The sequence below is a fragment of the Entelurus aequoreus genome, linkage group LG20 (genome assembly GCF_033978785.1).
Source record: "Entelurus aequoreus isolate RoL-2023_Sb linkage group LG20, RoL_Eaeq_v1.1, whole genome shotgun sequence".
Taxonomy (NCBI): domain Eukaryota; kingdom Metazoa; phylum Chordata; class Actinopteri; order Syngnathiformes; family Syngnathidae; genus Entelurus; species Entelurus aequoreus.
The window spans coordinates 28,027,574-28,049,998 of NC_084750.1; the positions used below are offsets into that span (position 1 = coordinate 28,027,574).

At 41.2% G+C, this 22,425-nt stretch overlaps 1 protein-coding gene across 1 annotated transcript in view; it reads right to left on the bottom strand.

Moving 5' to 3' along the window:
* The window catches only part of LOC133635728 (uncharacterized), an 83,000-nt gene that overhangs the window by 22,969 nt on the left and 37,606 nt on the right, over nt 1-22,425 (bottom strand). The window contains exons 5-7 of the mRNA XM_062028976.1: nt 15,214-15,369; nt 14,081-14,158; nt 756-917 (exon numbers count right to left, since the gene is read on the bottom strand). Coding sequence (XP_061884960.1) covers nt 756-917; nt 14,081-14,158; nt 15,214-15,369 — 396 coding nt within the window. The remainder of the gene's footprint in view (nt 1-755; nt 918-14,080; nt 14,159-15,213; nt 15,370-22,425) is intronic.

The following is a 22,425-nucleotide window of genomic DNA, read 5'->3' on the forward strand; positions in this document are numbered from 1 at the left end:
CTCTCATGATGTGGGTTTTGAGACGATTCTATATTGAAGTGTTTAGCAAAAGCACAATGGAAACACTATTTGCGCATTTAGAGGTCACTTAAACATCAAACCGGCGTGGCGTTGATGCAGGAAAACTAATGCAGACGGGGTGTCTTGTCTCGCTTCCGATCGGTCGGCCGGGAAGAGTGAGGCAGCACCGTGCCGCCTCGCAGGTCAATTCCCGGCAATAGAGGCCGACTCGCAGGCTTGGAGAGACCCCCAAGTCCGAAATTGTGCCGAGGGGGCCGTAAGCCTCCGATCGGTCGGCCGAGGGGGGCGAGGCGGCACCACCGAACCGAGCAGTCTCGGGTTTCCTTTCCCAACAACCGACCAGCAGGCTTGAAGAGACCCACATACCCAAACAGTAATGCCAAGGGGGGTGTAAGTATGTTGTCTTTTAGCGATCATCCACTGCCTTCCCTTCTACTGACATCACAGCGACAGCCGTGGCTGAAATATCTTCCTCAAAGTGGAGTCTCGCGGGATGACATTTTACGAGAATTACGCCTCATGACGCAAAACTACTTACATTACTTACAGTAAATGCATATTTCCAATTTCAGTTAAACGAGGAGAACATTTTATACAACACAATGTCAGGAGAAAAAGATATTCAAATTAAAAGCAGACAACACCAAAGTTCACCAATATGTTCAAAAGGAAAGTAAAAGTAAATAACAGCAAAGTTGGTTAGGATCTATTCCTTCAATAAATGAAGTACAAACCCATGTGGGTGGCCAAATCGAGCATTCCAATCCGTTTAAATTGCTGGAAGGTCACTGTTGAAGGTTCATCGATGGTGAAGGTGGACATCAGCTTTTTGGTGACCTCCATGTGGTTGTTGTTCGCCACTTTGGTGTACAACACCCTCTTGTCCCCAGGGTGGTCTGCAAGAAACAGGCGGATTTTCTCAAAGTCATCCTTGATGTTCATCTCTTAGCACTACTTGTGGTTGGCGGAGAAGAAGGTGGAGTCAGTGAACAGCGTCTGTGGAACAAATAGCGACATATCGTAATTATGTCATAGTTAATTAGCGCTGTACTCCTCTGGAGAGTCCTTTGCTGCTTGAAGAATCGATGGCGCCCCTGCTGGTAAAGAGACATGCGGCGGCCTTGCAGGAGGAAGAGCTGGAGCTGGAGAGAGCTATGCGTCCCTAGCTGCACAACTACTAGTCCTAGCCCCCCCAGGAAGTGAATTCCAGACACTGTCACTGGCTTGAGGGAGGAGTGTTTGACCCACGACCTCAGTGGTAGCAGAAGTCCATAGTGAGTGGGCTCTGGGAGACCGGGATGCTGCAGCAGGAAGAGCCTGAGCTTGTGTCTCTAAAAACGGGGTGAGTGAGGTGGGCAGAGCTTCAGACTTAGGGGGCGAAGCTTGAGTCTTACACGGTGGAGCTTAAATGTGGGGAGGCATAGACTGGTTTGCTGCCTTAGCCCTTAAAAAATGTTCTGATAATCCATAATCAAATAATTTAATGTCTTTTATAGGAGGCTCACAGAATGCGTCTGTAACACAAGTGTTTGAAAATGAAGCTTTTCTGTCTGCTGCACTGGTCAGAGAAAAAGGGTCTTCATCAGAGCACGCCTGTCGCGTGACTACATCTGATCGCGCGTGTGGCGTGATGTCATCAACGTGCTTAGTGTCCTGGCTAACAGTCCAAGAGGTGAAATGTTTGGTAAAATAAGCAATGGGATTACCAAACATAGGCAGCGAGGAAGAAACAGTTGTTTGGGACGTGTTTCGATCCGGTGGTGGAACTTGAGGAGTTGGCGCGTCTTGCTGGCGAGTCGAAGCCTTTATGGACGGCTTCAGCCTTCGTCAACGTGCACGAGACAGCGATGCGACAATGTCTTCGGGCCAAACGGAGTGAATGGGGACCAGCCCACCCTCAGGACCCCACATCAGACTCTCGTTCTCCTCGGGAAAATAGCGGAGGGTTTCCGCCTCCATCGCTTTTAGTACCAGCCAAATCCCTTCATCCAATAACTTCAATGCACCCTACCTAGAAGTCCTGGGCATCTGCGGGGAAACTTGATGCTGGCAGTCTTCTGTTGCATCTGGCTCGCATGCTTACACTAGTCGTTTCCCCAAGATATAGCCACATCAGAAACCTGTTTATCACCAGTTGAGCCCCTGCCCAGCATTTAGGGCCCTGTTATGCAAAACCAACTTTTCTTACCTATTGGTACCTCTTTTTGGGATCTGCATAAGTCCCAAAAATTTCAAAAAATCAAACCATGGCGTTATTGCAACGTTATTTATAAAACAATTTTGACTTCCTTCATACTTCTTTCAAAGGATTTGTTCGGAATTCAACGCATTTGTCATTTACCACTGGTTACATCAGTGGGTGCCCAGCAGGCACAAGACATTGTTACAACATTGATTATACATGCATGTCCTTTGAAACTGACTTTGAAACATCCATACATCCATTTTCCACCGATTGGTGCAAAATAATTGTACTTGTGAATTGAGACAACGTTGTTGTCCAACGTTGGATGCACGTTGTTGGTTGGAATATGACCAAATTTCAATGGTCAAATCAACATCAGAACCCAACATTGATTAAATGGAGCCACGTAAATAAGACCGCTCACAAAACGGGACAGCTTTGCAGCAACTAATCGTCTCCACAAGTCCATCTTTGCCAAGCCTATCACCGGCTAAGTCGGTCTTTCTGTGGCCAATCATGTAACCGGGTCCAAACGCCTATCCAAGGTCCAGCTCCATCTACTGGCTGCCCAATCATAGTGTGTATGCGCACCTTTTTGGCCCGCCCCCCCAGTGCGATCATTTGTAAATTGAGCTGTTTGCATTTCTCGTTCCGGCAATGCGGCAACACTTTGTAGCTTAAAGTCCTTATATGAATTTCTCTATTAATAATTTCTCAAGTTATTACGTTGTGATCCAAAACAATATTGCCAATGCATAGTTGTATATTTGTCCATTCAAATGTGTTCTAAATCACACTGTGAAAGATTCTCCAGCATTGGTTGATTTTCAAACATGCACAACTCTCACATTTCTCAGCTGATTCCACCATCCACACCGTCCACTCACCTTGGACAATAAAACTACCATTTGGCTTACATCAAAACAAATTCCAAAGTCCTATTTTCACATCTTCCTGGAAAGTTTTCACAGTCCACATTTGTCAACCGTTTCTGACCATTCCACCTTCAAAACATTTCTCTTCGTTAGGACAACCAATGTTTTCTTTTTTTTGGTACAAATTCCCGGTTTTCCCGAAATTCCAGTAATCTGAAAAACTCATTCTCAATAAAAACTGTTACTATGTCAACATTTTTCAACCGATTCCAAAAAATCCAAAACCAACCCATTCATATCATTTAGGACAATTGTGCTAGTATCAATACTTTCAAAGATTCACGGTTTTCCCGAAATCCCAAATTTCCAGGAAATTCCCATTCAAATTAATTGGCGTATTCACAGTTCTACAATGCCCTAAATTCTCAAAATTGTGCGCCCTTTTTAAAAATATTTTTTGCGCTCCTTGATAAGCGGGTGTAACAGGTTGTGTTTGATTCCACTTGTTCCAAAATTGTTGGAACAAGTTGCAGGTGCTATAATTAATAGGTGGCACTACTAAATTGTGCGCCATTTTTAAACCCGATTCCGACCTTTCAACCATCCACCCACACTACTATTACCATATATGGAACGCAAATTCTCGGTTTTCCGGGAATTTCCTGGACAGTATTGAAATCACCTCCTACCACTATCTAAGTATTTGGAAATTTGGCGAGCCAGTGTAGAATTCTAATCCACCTCATTAAATAAAATGATATTGTCAGGCACCGAGTTATATCCATAAATGTTAGCAACTATAGAGTTAGTTTTCTGAATCTGAAAAACCTGACAAATATAATGGCCATTTTTATCATAGTCACTATGATGCAAAAAAACCCCTGTAATATTGTTTTTGAGTGTGCCAACTCCACCAGAACGCTGTGATGCATGAGAGCAATATATCTCATTACCCCATTGAGATCTCCAAAACTTTACATCATCATTCATACTGTGTGTCTACTGTAAAAAACAAAAACCTGTTTTACATTGTTTAAGAAATAAAAATAAAGCTTTGCGCTTGAAGTTCTGCCTTAGCCCCCTGGCGTTGAGAAACTATAGATAAAGACAAGGTTAAACAAAAATGAATTAGAATTAGAAAATGCTTTGAGTTAGAAACAAAGCAACTAGAAGCTGCGGAAATAACATCATATTAATATTCAGAAAAGGGCAAAAAACTGGCTCGTGCGTAAGTTGTAACTCCAACCAACCATCCATCCATCCTCTTTTAACGAAATAAAGTCAAGAGGAAGTTAAAGGCCTACTGAAATGAAATGTTTTCATTTAAACGGGGATAGCAGATCCATTCTATGTGTCATACTTGATCATTTTGCGATATTGCCATATTTTTGCTGAAAGGATTTAGTATAGAACAACGTCGATAAAGTTCGCAACTTTTGGTCTCTGATAAAAAAAAACCTTGCCCCTACCGGAAGTAGCGTGACGTTGTCAGTTGTTCACTCCCTCATATTTTCCTATTGTTTTCAACGCAGCTAGAGCTATTCGGACCATTACCCCATTAATTTGAGCGAGGATGAAAGATTCGTGGACGAGGAACGTTAGAGTGACGGACTAGAATGCAGTGAAATACTTTTTTTTTCCGCTCTGACCGTAACTTAGGTACAAGCTGGCTCATTGGATTCCACACTCTCTCCTTTTTCTATTGTGGATCACGGATTTGTATTTTAAACCACCTCGGATACTATATCCTCTTGAAAATGAGAGTCGAGAACGCGAAATGGACATTCAGTGCCTTTTATCTCCACGACAATACATCGGCGAAACGCTTTAGCTACGAGCTAACGTGATAGCATTGTGCTTTAACTGCATATAGAAACAAAAAAAATAAACCCCTGACTGGAAGGATAGATAGAAAATCAACAATACTATTAAACCGTGGACATGTAAATACACGGTTAATGCTTTCCAGGCTGGCGAAGGTTAACAATGCTGTGCTAGCGACGCCATTGAAGCCTACTTAGCAACCGGACCTCACAGAGCTATGCTAAAAACATTAGCTCTCCACCTACGCCAGCCAGCCTTCATCTGCTCATCAACACCCGTGCTCACCTGCGTTCCAGCGATCGACGGAAGGACGAAGGACTTCACCCGATGCGTTTGGCGGCCCGGAGACGTAGGAAGTCAAGGTGAGGTCGCCGGCTAGCGCGTCTGCTCTCCAACAAAGTCCTCCGGTTGTGTTGCTGTAGTCCGCTGCTAATACACCGATCCCACCTACAACTTTCTTCTTTGCAGCCTTCATTGTTCATTAAACAAATTGCAAAATATGTCCAGAATTCTGTGGAATTACGAAATGAAAACAGAGCTTTTTGTATAGGATTCTACGGGGTACCATAACTTCCGTTTAACTGACTACGTCACGCGCATACGTCATCATACCGCAACGTTTCAGCCGGATATTTCCCGGGAACTTTAAAATTGCACTTTATAAGTTAACCCGGCCGTATTGGCATGTGTTGCAATGTTAAGATTTCATCATTGATATATAAACTATCAGACTGCGTGGTCGGTAGTAGTGGGTTTCAGTAGGCCTTTAATGTCTGAAAGGTGTATCTTCAGACTGGAAGATACACCTTTTTCTCAATAAATGCTCGACCGCCTACAAAGTAGGCAATTTTCCCTGCCTTGTGAGCTTCGTCCACCAGTGGCCATAACTTCATTTTTGCTTCTCTGTCGACTTTACAGAGATCCTCTGCGAAGCGCAGCCCGTTGCCTCGCAGGTAAGAGGAATTATTTGCAGCGGCCCAGACTGCAGCTCTGTGCGCCCGGGAGGAAAACTGCAGTAAAACACACCTGTTACCTTTTAATTTTCCTGAGGGAACTCTCCTGAAGGAATCAATAAAGTACTATCTATCTATCTATCTATCTTTCGGCTTCTTCACTCCAACGCGCACGGTGTCGATAACATTCGGGAGCCGTTCATCATCAGACGGCAGCAGAGCCTGGCAAACTCAGATAACTTCTTCACGTACATCTCGGCCACACCGTGCAGTCTCAGGTTCCATCGTCTTGAATATCTCTCAATCTCGGTGATGCGTTCTTGAAGTACATTGATTAGCTTCTTGTCCCCCTCCACAGCCAGTTCCAGCCCAGAAACTCTCCCCATAATCTTGCTTACTTGTTTGCAAACTTGTTCCACTTTAACATTTCTGTTGGCAATTTGAATGGCTTTGGCCTGGATCAACTTCTTCAGCTCCTCCGAGCGGGCGTTCAGCTCTTCTGAGCGGGCGTTAATTAACACGGATAGCGTAGCAACAATGTCGCTAGGGATGATGCTCGAAACCGGTTTTCCTGGTTGTTTGATAAGAAAAGAACCGAGTCCTCGGACTCGAATCCCTTTTTGAGAACCGGTACCCGTTATCAAGACCACTATAGTAAAGAAAAAGAGTTGGTTCTTTATTCGAATCCCTAGGAACGACTCCCGTCCCGACAAGAAATGCCCCGTGAGACATCACAAGAAATTACGTCACGTAGCTCAGTCATTTGTCACGTTCGGGTGCAGTGTGCTGCGGTTCGTTCCCGGGACGCAAAACTGACGGCTCCGGTCGAAAGCGTGCAGGTAGGAGATGATTTATTTCTCATAAATCATACACATTACAACAGACAGGAACGAAACAAAAGGAAAGCGTGTCGTTCGCACGAGAAGCTAAAGCAAAAACTTACTTAGCACAGGAATACTAGAAGCTAAGGTAACTTTAGCACAGGAATACTAGAAGGGTGGCTGGCATCTCCCTTAGAGATAGGGTAAGAAGTTCAGTCACCCGAGAGAGACTCGGAGTAGAGCCGCTGCTCCTTCGCTTGGAAAGGAGCCAGCTTAGGTGGTTCGGGCATCTCGTGCGGATGCCTCACGAGCGTCTCCCTAGGGAGGTCCTCGTTGCACGTCCCACTGGGAGGAGACCCCGCGGCAGGCCAAGGACCAGATGGGGGGATTACATCTCCTCTCTGGCCTGGGAACGCTTCGGGATTCCCCAGGAGGAAGTCGCTAATGTTGCTCTGGAGAGGGAAGTCTGGGGGTCTCTGCTGGAGCTGTTGTCCCCGCGACCCGATTCCGGATAAGCGGTTGAAGATGGATGGATGCATGGATATATACATATATATATACATACATATATATATATATATGTATATATATATATATATATATATATATATATATATATATATATATATATATATATATATATATATATATATATATATATATATATATATATATATATGTGTGTGTATATATATATATATATATACACATACACATATATACATATATATATATATACACACATACACATATATACATATACATATATATATATATATATATATATATATATATATATATATATATATATATATATATATATATATATATATATATATATATATAATATAAATGATAAATGGGTTATACTTGTATAGCGCTTTTCTACCTTCAAGGTACTCAAAGCGCTTTGACAGTATTTCCACATTCATCCATTCACACAAACATTCACACACTGATGGCGGGAGCTGCCATGCAAGGCGCTAACCAGCAGCCATCAGGAGCAAAGGTGAAGTGTCTTGCCCAAGGACACAACGGACGTGACTAGGATGGTAGAAGGTGGGGATTGAACCCCAGTAACCAGCAACCCTCCGATTGCTGGCACGGCCACTCTACCAACTTCGCCATGCCGCCCTATTATATATTTATATATATACATACATATATATACATTTACAGCTAGAATTCACCAACTCGAGTATTTCATATATATATATATATTTATTTATATATATATATATATATACATATAAATAAATATATATATATATATATATATATATATATATATATATATATATATATATATATATATATATATATATATATATATATATATATATATATATATATATATATGAAATACTCGAGTTGGTGAATTCTAGCTGTAAATATACTCCTCCCCTCTTAACCACGCCCCGAACCACGCCCCCGCCCCCAACCACACCCCTGACCACGCTCCACCCCACCCCACCTCCCGGAATCGGAGGTCTCAAGGTTGGCAAGTATGAGCTAAGGTAACTTTAGCACAGGAATACTAGAAGCTAAGGTAGCTTCAGCACAGGAATACTAGAAGCTAAGGTAACTTTAGCACAGAAATCATGAGCTCGAAAACCAGAATGCCAACGTAACTGTTGCAAATGCAAACAATGAAGCCACGACGAGTGACCGGAAAAAGCAGGCTTAAATAGAGTCTCTGATGAGCAACAGGTGCGCGTACAAGGCAGGTGAAAATCATAAGTAACCATGGTGACTAAAACAAACCCCCGAAGTGCACAAAACTAAGGAAGTCAAACTAACAGAACATAACTAAACAAAACATGATCCGACCACATCATAATACATCACAGTTTCATATCATTTCACTTTACAGGAGTAGGAAGAAGTAAAGCTTATTTAATCCTACCCCTTTCTCACTTCATAGCGTTTACAAATATATACATCATTTACTGACCTTTTTATAATAAAATATCTGTGAATTAGTATATACAACAGTTTTGTAATATGTAATTAATTAATTCAGTCATTATTAATATACTGAGAGGAGGAATATCTTATTTTCAATAAGGTTGAAAGTATTTCTCATAATTCTTCTTCTTTGTACTTTGTAAGCACTATTCATTTGAACAACCTCTTAAACTGGATCATATCAGTACAATGTTTAACTTCTTTACTTAATCCATTCCATCATTTAATTCCACATCATTTTAGCTGTTTGCAGTTTTACCAAATCATCGAACTTTAATATTTTTGACTCAATAAATAAAGTGTTTGTATGTTCTCTATATCCAACATTATGTATCAGTCTAATTGATCTTTTTTGTAACACGGTTAAAGAATGTAGCGCACATTTGTAGTTATTTCCCCACATTTCTGCACAATAACTCAGATATGGTAATACTATAGTAGCGAGCAGTAGAGAATGTGAAGTGATTTGTTAAACCAAATATTGTGTTTTTTTTTTTCATATACAACAATCTGGACTCGATAAGAGAATCGATAAGGAATCGGTTCGATAAGAGGATTCGATAATAGGCTCAAACTCGATAATTTCTTATCAAACATCATCCCTAAATGTCGCTATTGCCCTTTTCATCTTTACCTTTCTCCGGTTTTACTGACAGGAAGGAAAAACTTCTTCATTCATGAGATGCATTTTCATGCTGTCCCCACCGATGATTTAGTCATGGCAGTTCTCAAATAGCAGGTTTGAAGCTCCGGTTGTAGCGTTATCGGCCATTTTCCTCGCCACACCTTTCCTTTTCGAGGCAGAAGACGTCGACATAGTTCAAAGAAGCAGCCGTCAAAGTCCCGCCAAATGAAACACAAAATGAACTAAATACTATAGGGAAACTATTAAGTTTCTTTTCAATCATACACGAGCCGTTTTCGCAGGATTATATTCTTTTTTAGATGCTGCTCCCGCAAGTAAGATCGTTCATGGCGCCATTTTGGATCTCCTCACCTTAAGTTTGCCATTGTTCGACCTCGCGGGACTGACACGTGACGTAAATGTAAGGGCGGGAACAACCAGGAAGTGTCCCGAAGGCAAGAGGGCTCCCGCCAGGATCCATACCTCGTCGACTGCATGGGCTAGCTCCTTGGAAGGATGCAGCCGCCGAATTGAAACGCCGCTATCGAGTGCGAACTGTCAATATTAAACCAAAATAATAATAAAAAAACAAAACAAGTTACAGCCAAAAGTGAGCTCCAGTTTAATTTAAATTAAAGTTACATCGAAATTATACACGGTATCTTTGCACCTGGTTGATGAGGAAACAAGGTTGGTGATCAAATGTGTGATGTAAATGTATTTTTTGTCGTGTTTTACTGAATGTACAATTTACTACTACGATTTGTTGCCCACCAGAGGGTGCTGTCTCGCTGTGTTAAAATGTATTTTTAGCCAGGAATGCAATGTTTACAAGGTTTAATGCAGAGGTCGGCAACCCAAAACGTTGCAAGAGCCATATTGGACCAAAAATACAAAAAACAAATCTGTCTGGAGCCGCGAAAAATGAAAAGCCGTATATAAGTCTTATAATGAAGGCAACCCATGACGTAAGTATCTATATTAGCTATAATAGCCTACTATCAAAATGACTGTGTCGCAGGCGGAAATGTTGAAATTTAATATTTATTCTACACATTTTTACGAAATTAGAAACCATTTGTAAATCAGAGGCTACTCAGGTGAGATAACTCCTTGAAATTACTGACTTTTAATGGCCAAAGGTATAGATGTGTGTGTCCAAGTTCAAGGAAACGACCGGCTGTCTTCTTTTAATAGATTTAGTACAATCTTTGGCAAGCTAGGTCAGGGGTCGGCAACCCGCGGCTCCAGAGCGGGTTGCCGAAGGGATTTGTTAAACCAAATATTGTGGTTTTTTTTCCATATACAACAACCTATCTGGACTCGATAAGAGAATCGATAAGGAATCGGTTCGATAAGAGGATTCGATAATAGGCTCGAACTCGATAATTTCTTATCAAACATCATCCCTAAGTACATATGCTAGTTTTGTTGCAGCTCCGGAAATAGTAAGGCATGGGAAGCCGTTTACAGATGGAGAATATTTAAAAGAATCCTTCATTAAGATTTCAGAACATCTTTTCACAGACTTTAAAAACAAGAGTGAAATTGTGCAGAAAATCAAGGATATGCCCTTCTCTGCAAAGACTGTCAAAGACCGAACCATAAAAATGGCAGAAGACATCACCAGACAGCAAATTAAAGACATCAATTCAGCTGTTGCCTACTCAATTGCCTGTGATGAATCTAAAGACAAAGGTGATATTGAACAAATAGCGCAATTCTGCCGGTATGTAAACTCTGCTGGGCCACAGGAAGAAATGATTGAGTTGATACCACTAAAAGGCCAAACACGGGGGGAGGACGTCTGTGAGGCTGTCTTGAATTGTTTAAGAGTCAAAGAAATAAACACCGCCCACCTGGTATCAGTGGCTACAGACGGGGCACCGAGTATGACTGGAGAGCACAAGGGCTTTGCGGCTTTTCTGCAGAAGTCGCTGGACAGAAAGTTGCTGACTTTTCACTGCATCCTGCACCAAGAGGCACTGTGTGCTCAAACATTTCCTCCGGAATGCACAGACGTAATGAATGTTGTCAGATTGTCAATAAAATGATGGCGAAAGGTTTAAATCACCGTCAGTTTCGTTCGTTACTGGACGAGCTGGAAAGCACATATTCTGATCTCCTGTTGCACAACAAAGTCCGGTGGCTGTCCAGAGGCGAGGTGCTGAAACGCTTTGCCGCGTGTCTGGGAGAGGTGAAAACCTTTCTGGGCAGCAAAGGGCTCACATATCCTGTGTTGGAACAGCCAGAGTGGCTGGAAAAGCTACACTTCATGGTAGACATGACAGCGCACCTGAACACGCTAAACACAGCTCTTCAGGGGAAAGGACACACAGCCTTGCACATGTTGGAGGAGGTTTTGGCATTCGAGCGCAAGTTGACAGTGCTTGCCAGAGATTTACAGAAAGGTACACTGTCACACTTCCCCAGTTTGAGTGAGTTAAAAAAAAGCTCACATTGTGAATTTAGAGTGTTTACATTCTGCAGTCATTGCAATGCAAACATCGTTTGGGAAACGATTCAGTGAGTTCAGAGAGGAAAAAAAAAACATTATCCTTCCCTGTCACTCCCCTCAGCCTCGATCCATCCCTGTTAAATATGACAGCATTTCCAGGTGTGAGTCCACCTGATCTTGAGATGGAACTGGCTGACATAGCCGACAAGGACATGTGGGTGTCCAAGTTAAAGCGCCTGACAGCGGACCGTGAAGATGTTTCACGCCAGAAGGCCGTTCTTGCTCAGAATCACAAATGGTGTGATATTGAAAACCTCCCCAAACCAGGCAAACTTGTGTTCGAAACTTGGAACGCTATCCCCGATTTTTATGTGAACATGAAAAAGTATGCACTTGGAGTCCTGTCGATCTTTGGATCCACATATGTATGTGAGCAGGTGTTCTCCAACATGAACTTTATTAAAAACAAACATTGCACACGCCTCACAGATGAGAGCTTACAATCCTGTGTGAAGATAAAGGTGACGTCATACAGCCCTGATGTGGAGACGCTGTGCGCTGCGGTTCAGGAGCAGAAATCACATTGACCAAGTATGATAAATATTTTAATTTTCTATAATTTTGCATATACTCACATTTTTTAATTGTTCAGTGAAATAGACATTTTATTATTCAGGTTGGCAGCTGACTGCACGGCGCCAGTAAAAGGATGACGGCACAGAGAGAGAGGATGGCATTTTTGGTTCTCTGCCAGTGGATAATTTAAGTTCGGCGTTTTGTTTTTTCATTACTACAAGGAGGACTTAAATAGACATTAAGTATTTTACTTAACCTTCAACCCGACGTCTTTTTCGGAGTTAAAAACGTTTTGTTGCATGCAGAAATTTTATTTCATTTTCTCTGCAGTCGTTCGTTGATTTCATAAATGTAACCCATTATAGTTGTTTATACATAACAGAAAGCAAAAAAAACTATATGCAGTGTTATTTAATTTTAAATTTCAAAAGAGTTTTGTGGCTCCCTTTGTTTTCTTTAATTTGTGAAACGGGTCAAAATGGCTCTTTGAGTGGTAAAGGTTGCCGACCCCTGAGCTAGGTAATGTTTGCCGTGGTCTGGAACAACACGGCACACAAACAACCATCAGAAATGCAGCCAATATTACATACAGATAATGTGTCATGAGACATGCAAAACTAAATTATGTACAAAGAGGATAAAAGTAAAGGAAGTAAATGAGCTCTAATATACTTACAAATGAGGCATAATGATGCAATATGTACATACAGCTAGAGCTGCATCTATCAAATATTTTAGTAATCGAGTATGGTATCGAATATCCCGATCGATTAATCGAGTAATCGAATCAATCATATTTTCACTTAATTAAGGTTTTCATTATACATGTTAAGATGTCCCCTCAATTATTGCGTTTGGCCTGGTTGTCTTTTATTGCCTAAACGCCTGTTTTCATTATTGAAGGCTGACACGCACAGCTAAAATGCGTCCGTGGTTGATTGTGCCAATTTGTGTGTGCTAATAAAAATAGGTGCGCTCACAGCTGTGTGGTGTGACCGCATAAACGAAGTTCTTGTCTCGTGCGTTTTTGATGATTATTATACGGTGCCGTTTAAACGTTGGTTTCGCCACCAAAATCCGCTGAGCCATTTTCAACCTGCCAACAATACATAAACAATATAAAAAGACAAACCATTTCATAATGACAACAACAGTTTTAAATTTTAAGAATGCAATACAGTTAATTTCATTTATTGCATGCAAAATAGTAATTAATGTCCATTTTGCCATCATAACATGTTTGAGATGAAAACAAATATATATAAAATTAGTTCAAAATTAATATTCCCTGAGAAAGTTAAAATTAAATGTATTCTTAGTATCAAAAATAAAACAATATGAACAGTTTTCATTATATCAAACATAAAAAGTGGATTAGGTAGTGCCTTTATTACTGCATTTGAAATGTGCAACTTCATATTCAGAACCATTATGGCTGACAGGAACTTGGCACACAAGTGCTACCACTGTGAACAAGGACTTGGCACTCTTACAATCTAAAGAGACTATAGTGGGTGCAAGTGCAAGCTATCCAAGTAGAATGTGGTTGCATGAAGTGAATAAACGGAATAACTTTGCACGACTACTTTTGCGTGGTTACTAATGAAAGGCTAATTGAACACGGCAGCTCGGATAGCGTTGTTAGTTTTCAACACCTTTTGGCGGCATTTGATGACTTTGCGGGAGTGAGAGAACACATCCTGGTTATCATAATGAATAACATTTACTTTACGAACACAACTTTTGCGTTTACATTTGATAATAGATGACTTACCTCGCCTTCCTAGAGTTGGAAGAGGTTCTGCAGGTGAAGACAGTTTTGGACGCGTCAGTTCCCTAAGCCTTTTTTCATCTGCAAACACAGGAAGGCATTGTTTAGTATTTCACAGATGCAGCTGCTTAACAGAAATGACTGCACCCTACTTTTCAAACCCAAACCAAGGAAAAAGCAATTGTTTTAAACACATAGATTAAATAAAACTTAACAAAACCTTTGGCCTCGTCTATTAAACATGTTTTAAAGCCTTCGTCGTCACTAGCTGCATTTTCATTAGCCCTAGAAATGTGCGAAACCTAAATATGCAATAAGAAACTTGTAATGAAAACAGCCTTATTTCGAAAAACCTCTCAAATATCGCTGAAACATTTTTGTGCTCTCATGAGGTGGGTTTTGAGACAATTCTATATTGAAGTGTTTAGCAAAAGCACAATGGAAACACTATTTGCGCATTTAGAGGTCACTTAAACATCGAACCGGCGTGGCGTTGATGCAGGAAAACTAATGCAGACGGGGCGTCTTGTCTCGCTTCTGATCGGTCGGCAGGGAAGAGTGAGGCAGCACCGTGCCGTCTCGCAGGTCAATTCCCGGCAATAGAGGCCGACTCGCAGGCTTGTAGAGACTCACATGCCCGAAATTGTGTCGAGGGGGCCGTAAGCCTCCGATCGGTCGGCTGAGGGGGGCGAGGCGGCACCGCCGAACCGAGCAGTCTCGCGTTTCCTTTCCCAACAACCGACCAGCAGGCTTGAAGAGACCCACATACCCAAACAGTAATGCCAAGGGGGGTGTAAGTATGTTGTCTTTTAGCGATCATCCACTGCCTTCCCTTCTACTGACATCACAGCGACAGCCGTGGCTGAAATATCTTCCTCAAAGTGGAGTCTCGCGGGATGAAATTTTACGAGAATTACGCCTCATGACGCAAAACTACTTACAGTACTTACAGTAAATGCATATTTCCAATTTCAGTAAAACGAGGAGAACATTTTATACAACACAATGTCAGGAAAAAAGATATTCAATTTAAAAGCAGACAACACCAAAGTTCACCAATATGTTCAAAAGGAAAGTAAAAGTAAATAACAGCAAAGTTGGTTAGGATCTATTCCTTGAATAAATGAAGTACAAACCCATGTTGGTGGCCAAATCGAACATTCCAATCATTTTAAATTGCTGGAAGGTCACTGCTTCATCGATGGTGAAGGTGGACATCAGCTTTTTGGTGACCTCCATGTGGTTGTTGTTCACCACCTTGGTGTACAACACCCTCTTGTCCCCAGGGTGGTCTGCAAGAAACAGGCGGATTTTCTCAAAGTCATCCTTGATGTTCATCTCTTAGCACTATTTGTGGTTGGCGGAGAAGAAGGTGGAGTCAGTGAACAGCGTCTGTGGAACAAATAGCGACATATCGTAATTATGTCATAGTTAATTAGCGCTGTACTCCTCTGGAGAGTCCTTTGCTGCTTGAAGAATCGATGGCGCCCCTGCTGGTAAAGAGACATGCGGCGGCCTTGCAGGAGGAAGAGCTGGAGCTGGAGAGAGCTATGCGTCCCTAGCTGCACAACTACTAGTCCTAGCCCCCCCAGGAAGTGAATTCCAGACACTGTCACTGGCTTGAGGGAGGAGTGTTTGACCCACGACCTCAGTGGTAGCAGAAGTCCATAGTGAGTGGGCTCTGGGAGGCCGGGATGCTGCAGCAGGAAGAGCCTGAGCTTGTGTCTCTAAAAACGGGGTGAGTGAGGTGGGCAGAGCTTCAGACTTAGGGGGCGAAGCTTGAGTCTTACACGGTGGAGCTTAAATGTGGGGAGGCATAGACTGGTTTGCTGCCTTAGCCCTTAAAAAATGTTCTGATAATCAGAGGTGTGGACTCGAGTCACATGACTTGGACTCGAGTCAGACTCGAGTCATGAATTTGATGACTTTGGACTCGACTTGACAAAATGTAAAGAGACTTGCAACTCGACTTAGACTTTAACATCAATGACTTGTGACTTCACTTGGACTTGAGCCTTTTGACTTGACATGACTTGCTACTTTCCCCAAAACCTAAAGCTTAAAAAGTTATTTGGGAGCGCTCCGTAGCTTTCATTTTGTACGTGTCTGTCTATCAGCGTGTGTGCTGCGTGTCAGCGTGTGTGCTCTCAGTACAACAGCCAATCAAATTAGATCTACATTGTTTTCATCACACAGCATTCAGCCAATCAAATTGCAGGACAACCAATGAACAAGAGTTGTCAAACAACGCGCCAGTGAGAAAGATTTATACCAAAGTTGGTTTCGTTCGGGTATAAAAACTACGACTTGGTCAACAAAAAACGAATTGCCGTATGCAAATCACGCAGTTCGAATATTACAGACGGAGACGCAACAACTTCCAACTTCGTTCGACATTTGAAGTTGCACAAAGAAGGGTAAGTTTTGAATGTAAGATAACGTTTATTGACTAAGTAACGTGACTTTTATTTGCTGTGTAGTTAAATCAGTGAGGCTGTAAACTCACTGCTAACGTTATAACCATAGACATGTTTTAAGTAGACGCAGCATCGAGCGCTACTGCCTACTGGCGCAGACGAGACGCGGGGCCGCCATCTTGGAGTGGTGATCCGCTCCACTCAGTGCAATTCATTTGGCAGGAGCAATGAACTGTCAGCGCATTTAATTCATTTTACCTCACTGAATACCAGTCATTTTCACGCGCTTTTTTGTCATATATAAGCTATGATAACGGACACATTTTTTGTCATATATAAGCTATGATAACGGACACATGTTTTATTATTCATAGTTTGCTTAACAGTAATATAATATTCTTATATGCTATAAGTGACCAGACGTCCAAGATCAAAACTGGGAATATAATCCCAGAGAAGGGGGAAAAAAACGGTCAGCTATTTTTAAGTTGAAGAAACAATATGATTACGTTATATATACATGCGTATATCCTACATAAACAATGTATGAATACATTAGATATCCATAAATCTATAGACTGTATCTCTGTTGCTGCAGCAGCAGAGAGTTTATTCTGTCTTGACACTTTGTATTGATATTTTGTATTACATTCTTCCCTTAAATGATCATGTTTACAGTGTTTGTTTTATATGTATTTTTTATTTATGTCGCTTTGGATAAAAGTGTCTGCCAAATACTTAAACATATATAAACACCTGAAAGTCTTTATATCAGCTAAAAACACCAATCTGTTTCACTGGATTCAGAATAAAATCAAATGCTGTCTTACCCAACAATGTTAGTATTTGAATATTGTTACTTGAAGACTTATTCCTGGTTACAATTATACTGTTAAGAAAGTATTGTCTTATATTTTGCCTAAAATGAGAATGCATCATAATCAGTGGCGGCTGGTGAATTTTGTTTTAGGTGGGGCTGAAAGTTTGTAAACCAAACCCCTGTAGGGGCGTCATCCTCCCCCAGAAGATTTATTTGTGATTTTCACATACAAATATTGAAGATCTTTGCTCCTTCTCAACTTTGTGGTAATGTTATTTTCATAAAATACAACCAATAGCACATTAATGTTGAATCTTACTTGTGAAACGTAATCCCCCGATTCGTATTTTCAACAGTCCGCTCATTTGAGCAGGAAAACGCTGAACACCAGCCCGGCATCTTTGTTTTCTACCTGTCAACTGTCAGTTTAGGCTGCTCGCCGGCTCCTCATCACCACTTCAAGATGCAAATTGCTCGCGTGACAGCAACCAATACTGCATCTACTTATAAGATGTCTATGGTTATAACGTCATTGCAAACACGGCAATATGTTGCGTCCACTGCAGTTTGCTACCTTATTCATACTTTTTGTCAAGTGATTTTTTTAAGCAGGGTTGCATGAGGTACCTACACCTAACGTTACGTTAATCAATGTATCACACACAGTAACATAACGTTAGACGGCGGTCAGCAGCACCGCATATTTTAGCCACCTACAAAAAGACAAACATAGTCGAATAAAGGTCAGTTAAAATGTATACTATATTAAGAATATGTGTAGATATTGCATAGGGCCCTGACATCTAAAAAGTACAACTCTGTTCATTGTTATGTTCATGTATTTGTTATGTGTTTCATGTGTACACACACATAAATACACATACAGTATGAGATGAGATCAATGAGATAAGGTAAGAACAGAATAGAAACTGCTGTGGAACTAGTTACAATGCAATATGCCATGGAAATACAATGTTAACACTTGTACAAATAAGTACAGTTGCACTTGTTTTTGCAAATGTGTTTATTCTGTAAAGGAATGAGTTAAATGTTTAAAAAATTTTAAACTATTAAAATGACTGGTTAATAGTGCTATTATGAATTGCTATGTCAGTACTTTTTTTCCCCTGCTATTTCAAATGCACTTGTTTTAATAAATAAATACAGCGGTTTAAAAGCATACACAATCTGTGTAAAAATATTAGTCTGTGGTTAAAAGGACTTGAAAGGACTCGAAACTCAAAATGCAGGACTTGTGACTTGACTTGAGACTTTCCAGTCTTGACTTTGGACTTGACTCGGGACTTGCCTGTCTTGACTCGGGACTTGACTCGAGACTTGAGGGCAAAGACTTGACCCTTCTTGTGACTTGCAAAGCAATGACTTGGTCCCACCTCTGCTGATAATCCATAATCAAATAATGTAATGTCTTTTATAGGAGGCTCACAGAATGCGTCTGTAACACAAGTGTTTGAAAATGAAGCCTTTGTGTCTGCTGCACTGGTCAGAGAAAAAGGGTCTTCATCAGAGCATGCCTGTCGCGTGACTACATCTGATCGCGCGTGTGGCGTGATGTCATCAACGTGCTTAGTGTCCTGGCTAACAGTCCAAGAGGTGAAATGTTTGGTAAAATAAGCAATGGGATTACCAAACATAGGCAGCGAGGAAGAAAAGGTTGTTTGGGACGTGTTTCGATCCGGTGGTGGAACTTGAGGAGTTGGCGCGTCTTGGTGGCGAGTTGAAGCCTTTATGGACGGCTTCAGCCTTCGTCAACGTGCACGAGACAGCGATGCGACAATGTCTTCGGGCCAAACGGAGTGAATGGGGACCAGCCCACCCTCAGGACCCCACATCAGACTCTCGTTCTCCTCGGGAAAATAGCGGAGGGTTTCCGCCTCCATCGCTTTTAGTACCAGCCAAATCCCTTCATCCAATACCTTCAATGCACCCTACCAAGAAGTCCTGGGCATCTGCGGGGAAACTTGATGCTGGCAGTCTTCTGTTGCATCTGGCTCGCATGCTTACACTAGTCGTTTCCCCAAGATATAGCCACATCAGAAATCTGTTTATCACCAGTTGAGCCCCTGCCCAGCATTTAGGGCCCTGTTATGCAAAACCAACTTTTCTTACCTATTGGTACCTCTTTTTGGGATGTGCATAAGTCCCAAAAATTTCAAAAAATCAAACCATGGCGTTATTGCAACGTTATTTATATAACAATTTTGACTTCCTTCATACTTCTTTCAAAGGATTTGTTCAGAATTCAATGCATTTGTCATTTACCACTGGTTACATCAGTGGGTGCCCAGCAGGCACAAGACATTGTTACAACATTGATTATACATGCATGTCCTTTGAAACTGACTTTGAAACATCCATACATCCATTTTCCATCGATTGGTGCAAAATAATTGTACTTGTGAATTGAGACAACGTTGTTGTCCAACGTTGGATGCACGTTGTTGGTTGGAATATGACCAAATTTCAATGGTCAAATCAATGTCAGAACCCAACATTGATTAAATGGAGCCACATAAATAAGACCGCTCACAAAACGGGACAGCTTCGCAGCAACTAATCGTCTCCACAAGTCCATCTTTGCCAAGCCTATCACCGGGCTAAGTCGGTCTTTCTGTGGCCAATCATGCAACCGGGTCCAAATGCCTATCCAAGGTCCAGCTCCATCTACTGGCTGCCCAATCATAGCGTGTATGCGCACCTTTTTGGCCCGCCCCCCCCAGTGCGATCATTTGTAAATTGAGCTGTTTGCATTTCTCTGTTGCAATGCGGCAACACTTTGTAGCTTAAAGTCCTTATATGAATTTCTCTATTAATAATTTCTCAAGTTATTACGTTGTGATCCAAAACAATATTGCCAATGCATAGTTGTATATTTGTCCATTCAAATGTGTTCTAAATCACACTGTGAAAGATTCTCCAGCATTGGTTGATTTTCAAACATGCACAACTCTCACATTTCTCAGCTGATTCGAACCGTTCCACCATCCACACCGTCCACTCACCTTGGACAATAAAACTACCATTTGACTTACATCAAAACAAATTCCAAAGTCCTATTTTCACATCTTCCTGGAAAGTTTTCACAGTCCACATTTGTCAACCGTTTCTGACCATTCCACCTTCAAAACATTTCTCTTCGTTAGGACAACCAATGTTTTCTTTTTTTTTGTACAAATTCCCGGTTTTCCCGAAATTCCAGTAATCTGAAAAACTAATTCTCAATAAAAACTGTTACTATGTCAACATTTTTCAACCGATTCCAAAAAATCCAAAACCAACCCATTCATATCATTTAGGACAATTGTGCTAGTATCAATACTTTCAAAGATTCACGGTTTTCCCGAAATCCCAAATTTCCAGGAAATTCCCATTCAAATTAATTGGCGTATTCACAGTTCTACAATGCCCTAAATTCTCAAAATTGTGCGCCCTTTTTAAAAATATTTTTTGCGCTCCTTGATAAGCGGGTGTAACAGGTTGTGTTTGATTCCACTTGTTCCAAAATTGTTGATGTAGCACCCCCGCGCCCCAGGCAGGTGCTATAATTAATAGGTGGCACTACTAAATTGTGCGCCATTTTTAAACCCGATTCCGACCTTTCAACCATCCACCCACACTACTATTACCATATATGGAACGCAAATTCTCGGTTTTCCGGGAATTTCCTGGACAGTATTGAAATCACCTCCTACCACTATCTAAGTATTTGGAAATTTGGCAAGCCAGTGTAGAATTCTAATCCACCTCATTAAATAAAATGATATTGTCAGGCACCGAGTTATATCCATAAATGTTAGCAACTATAGAGTTAGTTTTCTGAATCTGAAAAACCTGACAAATATAATGGCCATTTTTATCATAGTCACTATGATGCAATAAAACCCCTGTAATATTGTTTTTGAGTGTGCCAACTCCACCAGAACGCTGTGATGCATGAGAGCAATATATCTCATTACCCCATTGAGATCTCCAAAACTTTACATCATCATTCATACTGTGTGTCTACTGTAAAAAACAAAAACCTGTTTTACATTGTTTAAGAAATAAAAATAAAGCTTTGCGCTTCAAGTTCTGCCTTAGCCCCCTGGCGTTGAGAAACTATAAATAAAGACAAGGTTAAACAAAAATGAATTAGAATTAGAAAAGGCTTTGAGTTAGAAACAAAGCAACTAGAAGCTGCGGAAATAACATCATATTAATTAAACGGGGATAGCAGATCCATTCTATGTGTCATACTTGATCATTTTGCGATATTGCCATATTTTTGCTGAAAGGATTTAGTACAGAACAACGTCGATAAAGTTCGCAACTTTTGGTCTCTGATAAAAAAAAACCTTGCCCCTACCGGAAGTAGCGTGACGTTGTCAGTTGTTCACTCCCTCATATTTTCCTATTGTTTTCAACGCAGCTAGAGCTATTCGGACCATTACCCCATTAATTTGAGCGAGGATGAAAGATTCGTGGACGAGGAACGTTAGAGTGACGGACTAGAATGCAGTGAAATACTTTTTTTTTTTCCGCTCTGACCGTAACTTAGGAACAAGCTGGCTCATTGGATTCCACACTCTCTCCTTTTTCTATTGTGGATCACGGATTTGTATTTTAAACCACCTCGGATACTATATCCTCTTGAAAATGAGAGTCGAGAACGCGAAATGGACATTCAGTGCCTTTTATCTCCACGACAATACATCGGCGAAACGCTTTAGCTACGACCTAACGTGATAGCATTGTGCTTTAACTGCATATAGAAACAAAAAAAATAAACCCCTGACTGGAAGGATAGATAGAAAATCAACAATACTATTAAACCGTGGACATGTAAATACGCGGTTAATGCTTTCCAGGCTGGCGAAGGTTAACAATGCTGTGCTAACGACGCCATTGAAGCCTACTTAGCAACCGGACCTCACAGAGCTATGCTAAAAACATTAGCTCTCCACCTACGCCAGCCAGCCTTCATCTGCTCATCAACACTAGGGATGCAAATTATCGATTATTTCATTAATTGATAGTTGATAACCTTATCGATCGATCATCGATTAGTTGATAAAGCGGCGTTTTCCCCCCATCTGAGATTTCCCCTCAAT